The sequence below is a fragment of the Phyllobates terribilis genome, unplaced genomic scaffold (assembly GCF_046119375.1).
Source record: "Phyllobates terribilis strain yellow unplaced genomic scaffold, ASM4611937v1 Scaffold_3__8_contigs__length_932513732, whole genome shotgun sequence".
Classification (NCBI taxonomy): domain Eukaryota; kingdom Metazoa; phylum Chordata; class Amphibia; order Anura; family Dendrobatidae; genus Phyllobates; species Phyllobates terribilis.
The window spans coordinates 468,182,241-468,202,147 of NW_027362763.1; the positions used below are offsets into that span (position 1 = coordinate 468,182,241).

Below are 19,907 nucleotides of genomic sequence, written 5' to 3' on the forward strand. Positions count from 1 at the left end.
TATAGCCCACATATATCGCTAATCTAGTCACTGTCCTGCAGCCTCTCCCTGCCCCGGCTCCCTGCTTCCAGCATCAGTCACACTATCTGTGTTCCTCCTCCTCTTCCATCCTTTTCCAACATTCCATCTCATGGCTTCTTCTCTCTCTGGACGCCGCTTACTACGAGTCTCCATGGTAACCCCCCAGGAGCCCCACATTCTTTAGTCTCTCCACACGCTGTTATCTAGGCCACGCCCACATCAGTGACGCTACGCACGAGCCTCTCCCACACTGCCTTGTTGTTTAATCAGCTACGTTGTATTCACGTCACTTCCGGTATACGACGCGGCCCCTGATCACTTCCGGGCATTTGTAGCAGTGTGTGCCCGATACACCCGGAGCGGCGGCCTCGCACCAGTCCCACGGCTTATACCCGGCAGTATTTCCTTGCTGCACACAGGTAATCAGCTGTCCAGTGTATATGTATGTATGTGTACACTACCTGCAATACCTTCCTGTACGCACTCGTATCTCCATATGCATTTATTACTATTACATCTCTATACACCATGTGCATGTATTGTAAATCATTCATTCATATATTCCATTCTGCTGACTGAATTAACCCCTTGTATACTCTTTCTATATATGTATGTATGTATATATAAGTTCTACATATCCTTCTGCCTCACTGCTTTCTCCCCCCTTCCTCCTTTCCTTTGCTTTAACCCCTTTACCCCCGAGGGTGGTTTGCACGTTAATGACCGGGCCAATTTTTTCAATTCTGACCACTGTCACTTTATGAGGTAATAACTCTGGAACGCTTCAACGGATCCCACTGATTCTGAGAATGTTTTTTCGTGACATATTGTACTTCACGATTGTGGTAAAATTTCTTCGATATCACTTGCGTTTATTTGTGAAAAAAAAATGGAAATTTGGCAAAAATTTAGCAATTTTCAAAATTTGAATTTTTATGGTCTTAAACCAGAGAGATATGTCACACAAAATAGTTAATAAATAACATTTCCCACATGACTGCGTTACATCAGCACAATTTTGGAACAAACATTTTTTTTTTGTTAGGGAGTAGCGTTGAGCGAGTATGTTCTGTCCGAGTATTTACAGCTGCTCCAGTGATATGCTTGAATCCCTCCCGTGTCCATGATTTGCGACTGTTTGGCATCTTTATTACATGGGAGGAATGTGTAAGAAATAGACATTCCTCACATGTAATAAAACTGTCAAACAGTCGCAAATCATGGACACGGGAGGGATTCAAGCATATCACCGAGCAGCTGTAAATACTCGGTGCTCGGCCAAGCATATTTGGCGAAAGGGTTAACGAAACATACTGCTCATCATTATTAGGGAGCTATAAGGGTTAAAAGTTGACCAGTGATTTTCTCATTTTTCGAACAAAATTTACAAAACCGTTTTTTTTTTTAGGCACCACATCACATTTGAAGTCACTTTGAGGGTTCTATATGACAGAAAATACCCGAAAGTGACCCCATTCTAAAAACTTCACCCCTCAAGGTGCTCAAAACTGCATTCAAGAATTTTATTAACCCTTCAGGTGCTTCACAGGAATTTTTGGAATGTGGAAGAAAATAATTAACATTTAACTTTTTTTACAAAAATGTTACCTTAGACCCAATTTCTTTTATTTTCGCAGGGGTAACAGGAAAAACTGGACCCCAAAATTTGCTGTGCAATTTCCCCTGAGCATGCAGATACCCCATATGTGGGGAAAAACCACTGTTTGGGTGCACAGCAGGTTTCAGAAGGGAAGGAGCGCCATTTCATTTTTTTAATGTAAAATTTGCTTGAATAATTAGCAGTCGCCATGCTGCGTTTGGGGAGCCCCTAATGTGCTTAAACAGTGAATCCCCCCCATAAGTAACACCATTTTGGAAACTAGACCCCTCAGGGAACTTATCTAGATGGTGGTAGGCACCTTGAACCCCCAGGTGTTTCACAGAAGTTTAGAACATTGAGCCGTGAAAATAAAATGTTCACATTTTTCCCATAAAAATGTTTTTCAGCCCCCAGTTTTGTATTTTCATAAGGGTAACCGGAGAAATTGCACCATGTAACTTGTTGTGCAATCTCTCCTGAGTAAGCAGATACCCCATATGTGGGGAAAAACTACTGTTTTGGCGCACGGCAGGGCTCAGAAGTGAAGGAGCGCCATTTGACCTTTTGAATGTAAAATTTGCTTGAATAATTAGCGGATGTGCCCCTGATGTGCCTAAACAGTGGAAAACCCCCACAAATGACACCATTTTCGAAACTAGACCCCCTCAGAGAACTTATCTAGATGTGTGGTGAGCACCCTGAACCCTCAAGTGCTTTACAGAAGTTTATAACATTGAGCCGTGAAAATAAAAAAAATCTATCTTTTTCCACAAAAAACAATGTTTTAGCCCCAATTTTTTTATTTTCACAAGGGTAAGAGGAGAAAATGGACCCCAAAATCTTTTGTGCAATTTCTCCTGAGTACGCCATTACCCCATATGTGGGGAAAATGCAGTGTTTGGGCGCACGGCATAGTTCAGAAGGGAAGGAGCACTGTGTGACTTTTTGAACGCAAAATTGGCTGGAATTGAGAGCGGACGCCATGTCATGTTTGGAGAGCCCCTGATGTGCCCAAATAGTGGAAACCCCCCACAAGTGACCCCATTTTGGAAACTACACCCCTCAAGGATTTTATCAAGGGGTATAGTGAACATTTTGAACCCAGAGGAACTACACAGAATTTGATAAAATTAGGTCATCATATTGAATAAGTTGTCATTAGTCTTGAGCGCAAGTGCTCGCTACTTGAGTTTTCATCAAGTACACGGGTATGCACCATGTATTGTGCTTGCTCGAGTGACATGCTGAAGTACCCGCTCACATGTTTCATGATTATTTAAAAAACCATGTGGTGATCGCTTGTGCATGGCAGGCAATCCCCGCAAGTTGTTTTTTTTTGGCCGCGAAGCATATGGGGCGGAGACTCGAGCTTGTCACTCGAGCACCCGCGATACTCCGTGCATACCCGAGCACCCGATGCAAACTCAAGTAGCTTCGATTGCAGTATTGCGGGGGTTAATGTGCCTGGAGCGGTGCTGGACCGCTCCCAGCACATAGCACCGGGTGTCAGCTGTGACAATCAGCTGACACCCAGCTGCGATCGCGTCCGCACAGCCTGTGTGATGGCGAAATCAACAGGGCATACTAATACATACCTGGCTCTTAAAGCCCGGGGCGCAGGTACATATTAGTACGCCCTGGGCTTTTAAGGGGTTAACTCCCTCAATCCAAGTTTCAGGATGTATTATTCTTGTTTCAGATACTCCCCTCCTCCTGTATGGTGTGGGTTATTTCTATACATATTAGTTATTTTACTTCATTGTACAATGCTGCAGTTGGTTTCTTATTCGTCCAGTTTCTTATTTGGCAATTTGCTTTTTTCTGTTTTTTACAGGTTTAACGACAAAAAAAAAAAAAATACAACAATAAAATACAATGCAGCGAGGTTCCCTGATATGAATACACTTAAAAGCAACTACAAAAATTATAAACTGGCACAAAAATAGGCATCAAAGTGGGCACCGAAGGATGTTATTGAAAGGGTTCAAAGACTTTGGGCCGCTGATCTCACACCACCATTACATACATAGTGATTCCAGCATCAAATTCAGGTTACTCCAGCCTGGCCCAAATGGGTTCTGGACATCATAACTGGCATCAAAGTGAACAAATAGTCAATTTGAATAAGTAACTGGTGTTTTACAGGGCTTAGATGACTTTGGGCCACTAATCTCACACCACCAATACACAAATAGTGACAACCCGCATCAAAATCAGGCCACTCCAGCCTGGCTTGAATGTGTTCTGGGCATCAGAACGGGCATAAAAGTGGACAAATAGTCCACTTGTGAATACGTTTAAAAGAAGCTATAAAAGTCATAAAACTGGCACAAAAATGGGACTGGCACTGAAGGGCTTTATTGAAAGGGTTAAGTTACTTTGTGCCACTGATCTCACACTGCAGGCACCCAGATAGTGGTGCCCCACATCTAATTCAGGTCACTCCAGCCTGGCCCGAATGTGTTCTGGGCATCAAAGTGGGCAAATAGTCAAATCTGTGAAAATTGGCTATTTGCCCACTTTGCCTTTAAATAAAGCCCTTCAGTGCCAGTTTTATGACTTTTATAGCTGCTTTTAATCCCTTCGTGACTGGGCCATTTTTGCATTTTCGTTTTTTGCTCCCCTTCTTCACAGAGCCATAACTTTTTGATTTTTTTGGTCGATATGGCAATGGGCTTATTCTTTGCAGGACAAGTTGTACTTTTGAATTACATCATTGGTTTTACCATATCATGTTCTGGAAAACGGGGGAAAAAAATTTCAAGTGCGGTGAAATTGCAAAAAAAGTGCAATACCACAGGTTTGTTTTTTTTATGTTCACGAAATGCTAAAACTGACCCGCCGTTATGATTCCCCTGGTCATTACGAGTTCTTAGATACCAAACATGTATAGGTTCATTTTTATTTAAGTGGTTAAAAAAAATAGCGCCATTTTTCCAAGACCCATAGTTTCAATTTTTCAGGATTTGGGACGGGGTGAGGGCTAATTTTTTATTTTTTTTTGCGCCAAGCTGACGTTTTTATTGATAACATCTTGGGGTTGATCCGATGTTTGATCGCCTTTTATTGCGATGTAGCGGCGACCAAAAAAACTAAATTCTGGCGTTTTGATTTTTTTTTTTCTGTTACGCCTTTTGCCGATCGGATTAATTAATTTTTGTATTGATTGATCGGACGATTCTGACCTGAGCGATGCCAAATATGTGTATATTTGATCTTTTTTTTTTCATTGTTTTATTTTGAATGGGGCGAAATGGGGGTGATTTTAAACTTTTTATATTTTTTTAAAAACTATTTTTAATTTTTGCATTCTTCAATAGATGGGAGACTAGAAGCAGCAATTGTCTGATCCCCTGTGTGTAGCAGAAATACTCACATGCTATAAGCGCCGACCGCTGGGAGGTGCTCATAGTAATCTGGAAATGGCAATCGCAGGGGTCTTCTGCGGACCCTGGGTTGTAATGCCAACCCACCGGCATCCTGCGGTCATGTGACACGGGAGTCTATGGGAGGGGCAAATGACCCGCGTCCGGTTTGCGGAAGTTAAATACCGCAGTCAGAGATTGACAGCAGCATCTAACTCGTTAATAGCCGCAGGTGGGTCAAGATTCCACCTGCGGCTGTTAGCAGGGCTGTGGAGTCAGTGTCCATTTTGGTGGAGTCTGAATCTGAGTCAGTATATAAAATGGGCTGACTCAAACTCCTAAAATATATAATAAACTGGGTACAGTAGTCCAATGCAGTTCGTGGGGAATATTTTTTTTCATAAGGATTTGGGAAAGTTATGAAATGTCCTATAAATGTCTGTCCTATTCCTGATCTAAAGGTCTAAACTTTTAGCTGAGATGAATCTGTGCTACAGTAAATTTTATCACTTAAACATGAGCCATGTATGAAGAGTTGGAGTCAGTGTCATGGAAATTGAGGAGTTGGAGGTTTGGCTTACCGACTCCACAGCCCTGGCTGTTAGGGGCACATGACAGCTGTACAGATCATAAAGTATAAAAAAGGGTCAAAGTTGCCTCCTAAATTGCTAAGTGTGATTGCTCTAATACATTGAAACAGCATTACTGCAATAGAAACATAAGAAAGCGCTTCAAATTGTACACTTGGATCACAATTCCAACTGCGGCTGTTAGGGGCACATAACAGCTGTACAGATCAGCTTTCATGTGCCCGGAAAGGTGCTGGCTCTGCGCTGGAGCTTGCACCAAAGGAAGGGACCTGACGTGTCATAATAGTACAGCACATGTCAGAAAGGAGTTAAGCGTATTCACATCGGGGCACCTTGCTGCATTGTATCTTATTATTGTGATTTATTTTTTTTGTCGAGAAAAACATAAAGAAATTGCAGAATAAGAAACTCCTGAATAAGAAGCCAACTTCAGCATCATCTTCATTGTACCCTATATGTCCTCTGGGTCCTCCTTACTATTTACGTTATTGCTCCATTAAGCTTCTACCTACTATAATAGGTGATGGTGATTAAGTTTCCACTGGACCTCTTGTTCATTGTGTCCCCCCCCCCCCCCCCCCCCCCTTCCCATTTGATCCATGTCCGTGTATTTACCTTTGCATATCCTCTTTATATCTTTTCTACATCTTACTTTGTATAATTTTTGTATTTATTAGTATATAATTTTGTATATATCACTTGAGACACTGTATAATATGTATCTATTCTGTAATTTCACGCACTTCAGATTTCCTTGACAAAGACTGCTCTTTGTCGAAACGTTGGACCATATTGGTTTTGATTACTTGACGGATCAAAATAAATAACACTGCAGCACAACCTACAGTCCCATTTTCTTTTTTTTGTGGCGCTGAAGTTTCTACTTTGACTAGTCTGGACCACGAGTCCCTTCCTCGAGCACACTATATTTAACAGGACTGTGCTGTTGGTCTTTCTCCATCTAACTTGTACAAATTTGACCATTGGACCTGTTCATCACTGCACAAATGTCGTCATTACCAACGGCTACTTACAACGATTCTGAAGCCAGCGCTATCATCTCTCGAGTCGCATCATCTGGCCATTTTCTCCAGATTCCGACAGGAGAAATCAAGACCCGAGATTACGAACGAGCATCAAGACACTTTATCTCATTGGATTTACATAACGCCACCCTCGCAGAATACTATAAGGTGCAGCGGATTCCTAGGGATCTACGTTCCCACTTACGCCCTACCCTTTTCCATGATCAACCTGACTACTGTAATAAGTTTGAAGCTATTCTCAATAAGTGTTCTATGGACCTAATTCTACTTACCCTGGAATTTTTACACACCGCTGTAACAGAGGCAAAGCAAAAAGTAGAAAGCATCGAACAGCAACATGTTAATACAAGCACTCTGCAGAATTGGCAAACCATCAAGTCCAAGGTGGACAAGAATCTTAGGGAATTTAAAACCAGATTGGAATCCAAAAAACGCAGCAAATTCATCAGAGATACTGAAGATTATACATCTGGTCAGGTCTATCGATGGCAATCCACAGAATTCTACAGACCTACACGACAACCTCGCACATATTATTCCACAGAGTCCTCCAGTTCTGGAAGTGACCAGTCTCTTAATCAACAAAACCCTTTTTTTAGGTTCCAAAGGAAATCGAAACGGCAGGCCAGCAGACGGCACCAAAGGTCCAATGATGCAGTCCACATCACAGGTAGGCACCTCACATCTACAATATCTCATCCCATAAACTCACTTAATGTGAACTGAACTTATTACAGAAATGCCTGTCCTTCTGCCCAACCCCCGCCTTAAATACATTTTCTCTTGATCAAGAACTGCATTCCTTCTATCACACCGTGCGACTGAAGGCACATTTTTCTGACCAGGCTTCTCTGGAGGTCCCACCAAAAAGTTCCTTCAACCATTCTACTTTTACCAGCCTACAACTAGGTCACCAGCAAATCCTCCTAGAACTAACCATCCTGTTGAAACTTTTATGTCTTTGGTCAACACAGATGAATCTGAGGTGCTAAAACAGTCCCAGGATGCCAAAGTAACCTCAAAACCTATGAACAGGCTGCCCTCAGCCTTGTTCAATGCAAGCAAATAATTATTAAATCAGCCGACACAGGCAGCTCCGTTGTGATGGATAAGGGTTACTACAGAAACCAAATACTTTCACAGCTGCAAGACAGCAAAACCAATTAGCCTATACCCAGTGTAGAATCTGCTGTGTTTTGGGGTGCCAGTTAATATTAATTAACCAGAGCTACTGGATCTTTAAACAGGATTTATTACAAATAGGTTTCCCTTATGTATGTTATTGTAAATATCCTAACTAAGGGACGAGGGAACAATGTAAGGGAAAAGGTAAAAGGAGAGGGTGGTAGAAGATGGGAAGTGAGAAGAAGAAAGCTATGTGCACACGATACAGAAATGCTGCATATTTTTTCCGCTTCTCCCTGGCAGGAAAAACGCATGCGGTTTTTACATGCGTTTTTCCTGCCAGGTAGAAGCGTTTGTCAAGCATTTTTGCATGCATTTCTGCATGCGGGTTATCAAGCGATTTTAGCATCACTTGGAAAAGTGCTTGACAACTTGGTCACACTATATAAATCTATGCAACAGGCATGGATTTATATAGTGTGACCAAGTTAGTTAAACAAAAAAGAATAAGAATGGTAAAAAATAAAAAAGATTATACTTACCTTCCGATGTCCTCCCGATGTTTTCTCTGCTGCGTCCGGTGTCTTGCACTGCTCACGGTGTCCGGTGTCTTGCACTGCTCACGGTGGTGTGAAGGACCTGCGATGACGTCATTGAGTCATGTGACAGGTCACATGACTCAGTGACGTCATGGCAGGTCCTTCACAACACCGCGACCCATAGAGCAGAGCAGACGGAGGGGAGAAAACACTGGGAGGACATCGGAAGGTAAGTATAATCTTTTTTTTTTTTTTATTTGAATTTTTTTTTTTTTTTTTTTTACAGTTTTTATGGTACCCAGGTCTGGAGGAGTCTCCTCTCCTCCGGACCTGGGTACCATCCGCACATTGAACCGTGTGATATCCGCTTGTGCAGTGATGCGGATGTCACGCGGTCCAATGCAAGTCATTGGCGGCGATTACGCTGCGTGTCCGACATGCTGCGGATTTTTAAGCGCAGCATAAATGCTGCGGAAAAATCCGCAGCATTGACATTGCGGCTTGTCATTGTGGACCATGGGGGTCGGATTACCAAGCGTTTCCGCTGCGTAAATTCCGCAGCATAAACGCTTGGAAAATGCTTCGTGGGTATGCCGCCAAAGAATGCCTAACTAGCTTGATGTGCTACCTTTTATATCAGTTACACAGTCAGACATTGCCCATCCCTGTAGCACCTCCACATAATGGTACCATCCAATCAGGTCACAGTCTTTGGAGTTCTCCAGAAACATGCATATGGCTACTGATGCAGACAGTCTTCTGAAGGAGGCGCTCTTAGGTCCAGAATGGGCAAGAGTATCAGAGGTCATACGTGATTGCAGTGGTCTTCATCTTCCTGCTGATGGCGTCTGGTATATAGCCAAAAGGTCTTTGTATCAAGTGGCCTGAGGACAGGTTCAACTGCATTTTGCTTGGAGAGAAGAGGTCAACTTGAAGAACAATGGTTTGTAATCCAAACACCACAGGGGTTATGTACCTTTCAAGAGGCCAGACAAGATGTCCATCTCCCATATAGGTGCTCTCTTTACTCTATCAATAGAACAAAAGGCACCACACCACAGGACACACAATGTCTTCCCGCCTCATAGGTTTTATGACTCCACAGCACGTGGTCAATCTCTTTGATGTAGTCCTTTGATGAACTTTAGTGCTATACTGAGTTTGTGGATCAAATTGTGAGTTCAGTCATTCATAATACACGTACAATAGATATTGTCCATGTTGGGTTCCAACATACTCCCCTTTGTGTCTGAATGATACACAAACTTATGACCAGGGCATGATAAAATGGCGCTCTGCTCCAGGATCATCATCCATTTATTCCATATGTAACTGCGCTAGGGCACCATCAAAGCGAGATAACTAACAGGGATAACTAACAAGGCATAAAAATCTCTGGACTCACAACATTCACTCTCATTCATACCTATCTAGATGCATTTTATACTTCAGCAATTATACAATTTGTGACAGATGTACAGGAGCACAAATATAAATAAGGTATAGAACAATAATATATATATATAGATAGATAGATAGATATATATATATAGCAATATATCAAAATGTCTACATGTAAAATGTGCATCCAATGAACACACAACTTCCACATCTATACCTTTTGATGTAGTCTCAAGCACTCCAAATTTATAATATATTCAAGAAATAATGATCATGTTATTTACTAGTCATACGTTTAGATAATCCCCTACTCCTTTGAGTATATCTAATAAATTCAGATTATGAATAGTTCACAAATATCACATGCAACTTACATCGCTGCACACGGTACCAGTAGATATCCTGTCCAATGCCCTATTAAAAGCATCTTCTTATTGTTTATTAGAATATATGGAGATCACACTGGCTGGTTGATACCCTATTGCAAAATATTAGCAAGTGTCTATACTCTCCTATAATGGGCACACTCTGTTGTAGGCCCTTTCATCTTGTATATTTTTCATTTAGATTATAATATATGGTCTTTTCACAAATTTTCAGATACAGGTCAATTCATGTCAAGAAATCCTAAGAAAATGTTCCATAAAGGTAGTTTATCAATCCAATTGCCATCAAATCATGGCTCATCCAGAATTCCAATTTGATAAATTAGAGTATGCTCCATCACAGATCCTGGAAATAAAGAACAAGAGCAGTATCAGATTCTTAGCAGTTGTAATCTACATATGGTTACTTTAGAAGACAAAATTTTAACTTGAACATCTGACTTTATTTACAAGTAAAACACTTGTAGTCAGCAAAAATAACTTGAAGAGGAGAAAAAAAAAAATAACAAATACAAAAAAAAAACAAAAAAACTTTAATCTCCCTAGATATCTATATCTATATCTATCTATCTATCTCATGGTAATTCTTACCCTTACGCCCCTTTGGTACTAAGACATTGTACCAAACAAAAACAAGGGGGAAAACAAAATATTGAATGTGAGGTAAAAGAAAATAAATATATATATATCTCCGAATGCAGCTGTTAATTTTTATATTATATATTTTTTTTATATTCCTGAACAGTGGGAATATGAAAAGCAAAATATTGTGACTCAATGCATTGCACGGGATGACAAATAAAAAAACAAAACAGACAAACATAAAACAATTAGGGGTAACTCAACTTTATCTGTCTTATGATGAATAGAGATTGGTAAAGTGGTCAAGCTGGTGCTGTAGATCTCACAAAAACTACAGCTTTGCATTGGTTGACATTATCATATACATGTTGGGTTCCAACACCCAGAGATTCACTACCTGAGATTAGTGTCGAGATCCATATCGTATTAGAGAAAAATCTCCACAACAATACCATTGACACAAAACTCAGGGAGTTTGACCAATCATCACCCCAGAACACCAGTATTATGTACCCTTCACAAAAATCTCAGTCCGTCCAATCGTAGCCTCCACTGATTTTGTCCTTTCCCCGTTGGCCATTGTTCTTGAAAGAATCTTAACACCTCTGGTGAAATTTACCAGATCTTTTCTACTCAATGCAAATTACTTTATCAAATCCCTCACAAACATAGGCCTCATCCCTACTAATAGTTTACTGGTTACTATGGACGTGTACAGTTTCTATACTAGTATCGATCACCAATTGGGGGATACGTGGCACAAAAAACTTTTTGGACAGTAATTAAAAATTGAGCCTTCACATTATCCTGACCCAAAATGAACTCCTCTTTGAAGATCAATTCTGTCAACCCCTAACCGGGATTACAATGGGATCAAATGTAGCTTCCCCCATACTGTAATATTTTTATGGTGGACTTTGAGGAAAAACACATCTATACTAGTACCTATCAACACCACATCCTCGTGTGGAAACGATGCATAATTAAATTTGTCATCTAGACAAGTCCCCTGGAATCACTATCATGTTTCTTCAATAAGATCAATACCATAATCCCAGGCCTCACTTTTACCATCTATCATGATTCGAAAAATATAAATTTTCTGGACACTATGGTCATCATTAGTGATGAGCGAGTATGTTTTGTTAACCCTTTCGCCAAGTATGCTCGGGCCGAGCTCCGAGTATTTATAGCTGCTCGGTGATAAGTTTGAATCACTCCCGTGTGCATGATTTGCAACTGTTTGACAGTTTTAATACATGTGAGGAATGTGTAAGAAATAGACATTCCTCACATGTATTAAAGCTGTCAAACAGTTGCAAATCATGCACACGGGAGTGATTCAAACATAACACCGAGCAGCTGTAACTACTCAGTGCTTGTCTGAGCATACTTGGCGGAAGGGTTAACAAAACATACTGCTCATCACTAGTCATTATTAATGATGATGGGTCATTTACAACTGTCTTGTATGTCAAACCTATGGAAGCAAGCTGCCATCCACACAACACCAAGAAATCAAACCTAAATCGCAACTATGTTGTATCCAAAGTATAGCATCAGATACAGCCCCTAGAACCATCAGAAACACTGAGAGAACAACAAAATTTATCAATGAGGGATATCCTAACAAATTGGTCATGAAGGAACTCCGACAAGATCATAACCCACATAATTGACATAATGCTGACCCCCACAAGTCACTTTTGTCAACACCAGCCTTTTATGAACAAGATTCATGAATCATCACGACACTGGTCTCTGCTATATGTCATACCCAGCTATACCACACTTTCAAAATCCTCCTCTCATATGCCACAGACAACCCCTTAACTTAAAGGACCAATTAGTGACAGCCGACATTGGGTCACAACGACCAAAGCTATTCCAACGTACTCTATATACCACTTGGAGGGGCACATACCCATGCCTCAATTGCAATCAATGCTCCAATATTACCAAAGATGTTAATTTTACACCCACACACTGGAAAGCAATACCCCATCAAGGAGTACTTCTTGTGCGACTACTTTTGTTTATCTCATCAAGTGCCCATCTGGCCTTGTTATATGGGCGAAACAACTCAGCAAATTCGTGACTGGATCTCACGACATAAATCAAATATTCGTTGTGGCAAAACAATAATACATTTTCACACCGCGTATCACAGTTGAGTTTCCAGGTCATCAAACGTGTCTCTCTAGCAAGAAGAGGAAGTAACTGTATCCAGAGGCTTAAAGTAAGAGAGGCTTTCTGGATACATACCTTATAAAACATGGAACCATGTGGCCTAAACTACAAGTATAAAGTCTTGTATAATTATTGGTTCACAACGGTTTCTGCATCACTTCACTTCAATTGGATATGCATATGTGTAATGTTTCTTTAATATCCTCAATATGTTTGTGTCACAATGTATTTTATTGACCTATATTGTATTCATGCTGTTACTCGGATACCCAAACATTCTCTCTTATCCTATTTGGTACTTTGGTTCACTCTGACATGTCATCACTATGTGTATACTAATGGTATCTTTCTCTCCACAGATCGCCTAAACTTCAGAGCCTATAGCACCCCCTCCTCATGTGAACATACAGGTAGTTTGTTTCAGCCCAACATCACTATTTATCCCAGATATATAGCTTTCTACTTGCTGTCCTGCATCTTCTTCCACCAGTTCTGTGTTCCTCTCCATGCTACCCCATGTTTACCACACTGTTTAATTCCCCCCCCCCCCCCCCCCCTCCAACACCACTTTTCCAGCATTTCTCCTCATTCACTCTCATGTCTTCTCTCTTGGGTTCCAAGGGGTAACGTTTCTCCTTGTGGAGAAGTGACATGTCAAGCCTGGAATGCCAATGTAAGGACTTTTAAGCCTTGCGCTGTAACAAGCGGCTTCCCGCGCGTGCGCAGTGAAGTTCCTAGCTCCACTGTGGCCGGAGCCGCTCGCCACAGCGCATGCGCAGTGAAGCTGGGAACTACACAGCCTCACAGCGCACGCGCGGGGAGCTGCTGCTGGCCATGTCATACTGCGCAAGCGTCCCACTTACATCAGTGCTAGCCGGGAGCAAAATTCAAATGCATGGGCGGTGCCAGCCCTGACTAAATGCGAGGATCACACCCCTATGACTAAAAGTGCAGGTAGGATATAAGTGTATAAAATGTTATAGACTCATGATATTGGCACCAATTTTAATGGAAAAAGCGTGTAAGTGAAGCACATTGCATCACTAACAACGCAATGGAGGCAGTTTAAATAGTAGATAAGACATGACAGGTTCCCTTTAAGTTTCCACTGAACCTCTTGTTCATTACCCCCTCCCCTCCTATTTGATCCATGTATTTACATTTGCATATCCTTATTGTATCTTTTCTTTGTCATATTTTGTTATTGTTTATATTTTGTCATATAACTGAGTCACTGTATAATATGTATCCTGTAATTTCACACATTTCAGATGTCCTTGACAAAGACCAAATATTTGAGCAGCCATGGTCAGAAGATGGCGACTATTGGGAAGGTCAATTAGTGTCTCAAGAGGTAGATGATGATGATGATGGGACACAGTTGCGAACAAGATATGTTGTTAAGTCAACAAGTCAGGAGGACCGGAGTGCGGAGGTGGTGGATGATGAAGCGACTGACCCAACCTGGGAAGGTGCCATGCAAAGCGAGGACAGCAACGCAGAGTGGGAGGGATTTGCAGTACCCCAACAGGCAGGAAAGCGCAGTGGGGTGGCCAGAGGGAAAAGGCGGGCAACTGTTTCCCAGAGCACCCACACACGGCAAGTTACCAGGCCAAGGGTTAGGTGTTCCCCAGTCTGGCGCTTTTTTAAAGAAAGTGCGGAAGATAAAAGAACGGTTATTTGCAACCTGTGCTGTACAAGGATCAGCAGGGGCCTAACCAGTACCAGCCTGACCACCACCAGCATGCTCAGACACATATCGTCAAAGCACCCGGCTCGGTGGGCTGAACGCTTGGGTCCACAATCAGTGTCTGCGGATGACACCACTGCCGCTTCTCCTCACTCATAACATAATTTTTAGAGGGTCATCATGCGGCCCTTGCTTTTAATTTTTTCTAGAGTGTGTATGATGCCCTCCTTCATAATTTTTAGGAGTCACACTCCTTACAAATGGGGAAAAAAATGTTTTGAACCCTCCTCTACGTGTCTTCCAGGGTGTATTGCAGTCCTTCCTTCTAATTTTTGGCACAGCCTTACACTTGGTGCACAGGCTTTGAGTCTAGGAGTCCCACTACCTAACAATTCAACAGAATGTGTCATGAGGCCCTCCTTTATGTCTAATACAGGGTGGATCGAAGTCTCTCTGCCTTCTAATTTTTGGCAGTTCTTGCATTGTCCGCATAGGCTTTGTGAGTTTGAGTCCCTCCTTCTTAAATTAAACTGGATGTGTCTCGCCATGTCACACACCACATGTACAGAAAAGGTAGTTAAAGGTTAAAATTGCATTCACCGGTGGGTGTAGTAGTATTTCCCTTGCTACTATTTTATCTACTGTAGTCATAGACGACGGGGAATACCGTGCGAGATTTGTTTGTTTTGTTTTTTTTTTCTCGTTTTAATTCTGCCTTATATACTAGTAATTATACGAGAGAATGTTTCCTAACTTTTTCCAGTAAATCCATTTTGGTTTAGTTTTTGTATGTTTTATTGTGAGTCTGTAAAAGTGGCTTAATACTCTGACAACTTTGTTCCCAGCAGTGACCTGGGAGTCAGATGTGAAGTCGAGCATTTTGGTGCTCGCTCATCACGAATAATTTTACATTCTGTAATGTTATTCTCTCAGATCTTAGTGCTGCAACATATGATGCCACCAGTGTCCCCACACACATTATGATGCACCCAGAACCCCCATTACACAGTATGATGTCCCCATAATGCCCCCCTTACACACACACACACACACACACACACACACACACACACACACACACACACACACTACAGTATAGAGTTCTAAGTATCCCCCACACAACAAAATTGTCACACTCACAGTTTAAACCAAAAGTACAATGGTTTATTGTACTGTTACCTTTATTCCTCAACAGTGCCCATCTCACAGAATTAACACCCTAAATTGCCCCTTTAGCATTGCACCCTTCAATTCCACCAGGAAATATGACAAAGTACTCAACCCCATACCCACAATGTGCAGAGCTGCTCTCCTTTTTGTGCTTTAGCTGATCCCAGCACAGGTGGCACCATGTAATGACAGCACTGCACCTTGACTGAGCCTCAGAGGGCATAGGTGAATGGTGGAGTAGTGAGCTTACACTCCCCCACTCTACTATTTTTTACTACCATGTCTTTTTGTATATAAATGTTTAATGAACAAACCTCAAAAGCTTGTTTGTCATCCAGTTATTTTAATATTGGTACTCAGCATATTTGGAGTCGTAGATCATTGCAACTACAGCAATTATCTAGGATGATTATAATAAAAAATTGTTGTAGCTAACTAATACAACATGTATTAAAGGGAACCTGTCATGTCAGATGGAACATGTAAACTGCCTCCAGGTTATTGTTAGTAATGCACATTGCATCACTAACAACCTGGGGGCAGTTTACATGCTCCATCTGACATGACAGGTTCCCTTTTAAATGTATCAAGTAACCCCTCCACCACTTTTAAGAAACAAAAAGGTGCATGGCCTTCTACTCATACAAATGATTTACTAAGTATTTTCCACCGCGTTTTAGATTTGTGTTGGACAATACGTTCTGTGCTATCCCCTCTCTCAAACTGGCATACTTCCATATACCAATCTTCATTCATTGTTTCCATTTACTGCATTTCAAGGTGTGTGTGTGTGTGTGTGTGTGTGTGTGTGTGTGGGGGGGGGGATAAAAATTTTCAAAACTACCACTAGATGACCCCATAATACCGGGTTTACGCACATTATGCCTATTCTGCAGTCATTTATCTTGTTTTTATCTAAATTGTGAGCAGTTTTATTGCAAATGCACATCAAAATAGCAAAAAGATCTTTATAGCCTGATCAATACAAGAAGTGTTGTTTTTATTGGCCTTACTGTACAGACAAGTGTAATACAAAGCCATTTTCGCACTAATTGAATGATGTAGGTGTGACAATACAATCACTGCACTGTCTTCGATAGAAACCAGTGTTAGCTGTGAATGATATCAATCTGTATACAGGAGAAAATATGAATTTTCAGTACACAAGGATCACCTAAGAGCCTGTTACCATAGCTATTGTTATGGCCTTGTCTGAACCATTTCCTACAACTTCTGCCGCCAGGCGCTGCTGTGCTTCAGCTGCCAACAGTGTTGAGGGATGCAGGCATGGTTCTGTTTTACATTAGTCTACATGGGACTTTGTATCTCATCCAGACAGAGTGTCTATATCTTGCTGCAGGTGTGGGTTATGCCTTGTAATTGGCCCCCTGCTTTGAGCCTTGCACCGGGCGACTCTCCATTTAGAACCCCAGCACCAACCTCTTGCTGCCAGTTAGAAATTAACATTTCCTTGGACAAAGGAGACGTACTGCTGAAGAATAGTGTCCTGAGTTCTGATGCTGGGCCATAGAGTAAAGGCCCCGTCACACATAACGAGATCGCTAGCGAGATCGCTATTACGTCACGGTTTTGGGATCGCTGGAGAGTCGTTTCGTGATCGCTGGGGAGCTGTCAAACATGCAGAACTTCCCAACGATTTCGGCCACCCACCTTCCCCCACCCATTGAGAATAAAGATATAAAAAAAATAACAAAAATTGCCGCGTTCAAAAATATCAGATCAATTAAAATATAAAAAACAATTAACCCGATCGGTGAACACTGTAAATGGAACAAATTCAAGAGCGCCAAAATTAAGTTTTTTGGTGGCCACAATACCACAAAAAAAGGCTGTAACAAGCAATCAAAAAGTTACATCTATCCAAAAATGTTACTAATAAAAACATGGTCTCGCCCTTCAAAAAATAAGCGATCAGCTCCATCTGACAAAAAAAATGTTATGGGTCTCTGAAATTGGCGACAAAATCCCCAAAGGATCATATTGCATGTACATTTTGTGGTAAAAATGACCACCCTGAAAACAATTCCCAAAAGAAAATGTCAGAATTGTGGGATTTTTTTCACAATTTCACCGCACTTGGATTTATTTTCCTGTTTTTGAGTATACTATGTGGTAAGATGAATGGTGTCATTCAAAAGTAAAACTCATCCCTCAAAAAAACAAGTGTTCATATGTCTATGTGGACAGAAAAATAAATAAGATCTATGGCTCTGGGAAGAAAGGGAGGAAAAAACGGAAATTGGGAGAGCTTTAATTATATATAGTGTACAACTTTTTTTCAAGGAAGTAGACTACCAGAGCCTGGCCGAGAATGCACAGTGGTAACATTCCAGAAGAGGAGTTAACTCCTAGGATCCCAGTCAGTTCTTTACAGTCCATAAATTTCTGTACAGTGCTCAGCTGCTCACCTCCCCTGTCATCTCTTAACTGAGCTGCTCTTATCAGTCCTTCAAAATCACTATCCTCCACTCCCAGCATTGGCTGTTTCCAGAGCAGTTCTCCAATCACTTTTCTGAGCTGATGTGTACTTGTTCTAATGTACTGTTACCTCTATATGCATATATAGTGATAACTGTGTAGACTTTAGAACAATGACAATAGCAGAAGGAAACTGACCAGAACTGTCACTCATGGTCGAGTGCCTAGACCCCAGCAACTAAAAGTAAGGAGACAGTTGAGCTGCTCAAGAGACAACTTGAGAATACGGCTTTAAGGATCTTTTTGCTAAGCTAGGGACAAAATTTATTGGTCCTTATGAAATTAAGTTAATCCAATAGCCTTCCGTTTTAAACTTCCTCCTTCCTTTTGAATACCCAAAGTGTAGTCCAACGTCCAACCCTGTTAAAAATCCTCCTCTTCGTTCTTTAGGCTATGTGCCCACGATGCAGAAATGCTGCATATTTTTTACGCTTCTCCCTGGCAGGAAAAACGCATGCGGTTTTCCCACCAGGTAGAAGTGTTTGTGAAGCGTCTTTGCATGCATTTCTGCATGCGGGTTATCAAGCGCTTTTCCAAGCGATTTTAGCATCACTTGGAAAAGTGCTTGACAACTTGTTCACACTATATAAATCCATGCAACTGGCATGGATTTATAGTAGTGTGACCAAGTTAGTTAAAAAGAATAAGAATGGTAAAAAAAAAAATAAAGTTTATACTCACCTTCCGATGTCTTCCCGGTGTTTTGTCTGCTCCGTCCAGTGTCTTGCACTGCTCGCGGTGGTGTGAAGGACCTGCAGTGACGTCATTGAGCCATGTGATGGGTCACATGACTCAGTGACGTCATGGCAGGTCCTTCACAACGCGAACATTGCAAGACACTGGACGGAGCAGACAAAACACCGGGAAGACATCGGAAGGTGAGTATAAACTTTATTTTTTATTTAAAATTCTTTTTTTTACAGTTTCTATGGTACCCAGGTCTGGATGGGAGTCTCCTCTCCTCCAGACTTGGGTACCATCCGCATATTGAAACGCATATAATCCGTGAGTACAAATGTACTGACACGGATTATATGCGTCTCAATGCTCTTTCAATGGCGGCGATTAGGCCTTGCTTCCGCAAAATTAATGGACATGCTGCGTATTTTTGAGCACAGCATAAACGCTGCGGAAAAACCGCAGCATGGGCATTGAAAGTGCGGCTTGTCATTGGAGACCATGGGGGACGGATTACCAAGCGTTTATGCTGCGGAAATTCCGCAGCATAAACGCTTGAAAAACGCATCGTGGGCACACAGACTTATTGGTCAGAGGCAGTCTGTAGTAAGAAGTACAAGCAATTCTAGATTCACAAGCAGAGGGTCCATACAGTATCTAGTACAATGGAAAGGTTATGAGCCAGAAGAGAGATCTTGGTTTCAGATAATAACATCAGTGTCGAGAACCTAATCAGGTAATTTCATTAATCTTTTCCTGTTAAATCTAATACTAGGGGTCGGCTGCTCTCTTTAAAGGGAGGTGGGATACTGTTATGGCTGTGTTTAACAATTTCTGCCTCAGCCACCAGAGGGTGCCACGCTAGCACTGCCAACAGAATTGCAGGATGCAAGCGTGAACCTACTAACGGGAGTGGCTTGCGTGAGACCTGTCCGTGTAAGCTTTATTGCTGCCAGCCTTCTTTGGACAGTGCACTGTTACATCTATGGAATTGTTATAATCCTTTATAGTTCACATGATCTTGA

General features: G+C 41.5%; 1 protein-coding gene across 1 annotated transcript; it reads left to right on the forward strand.

Annotated features, from left to right (window-relative positions):
• The first annotated feature begins 290 nt into the window (after window positions 1-290).
• On the forward strand, window positions 291-16,026 carry LOC141259593 (uncharacterized). The gene is made up of 4 exons (XM_073675814.1): window positions 291-440; window positions 6,325-7,292; window positions 13,205-13,255; window positions 14,117-16,026. The coding sequence occupies exons 2-4, from the start codon at window positions 6,584-6,586 to the stop codon at window positions 14,692-14,694; spliced, it is 1,338 nt and encodes a 445-aa protein (XP_073531915.1). The 5' UTR covers window positions 291-440; window positions 6,325-6,583; the 3' UTR covers window positions 14,695-16,026.
• Window positions 16,027-19,907: the final 3,881 nt, after the last annotated feature.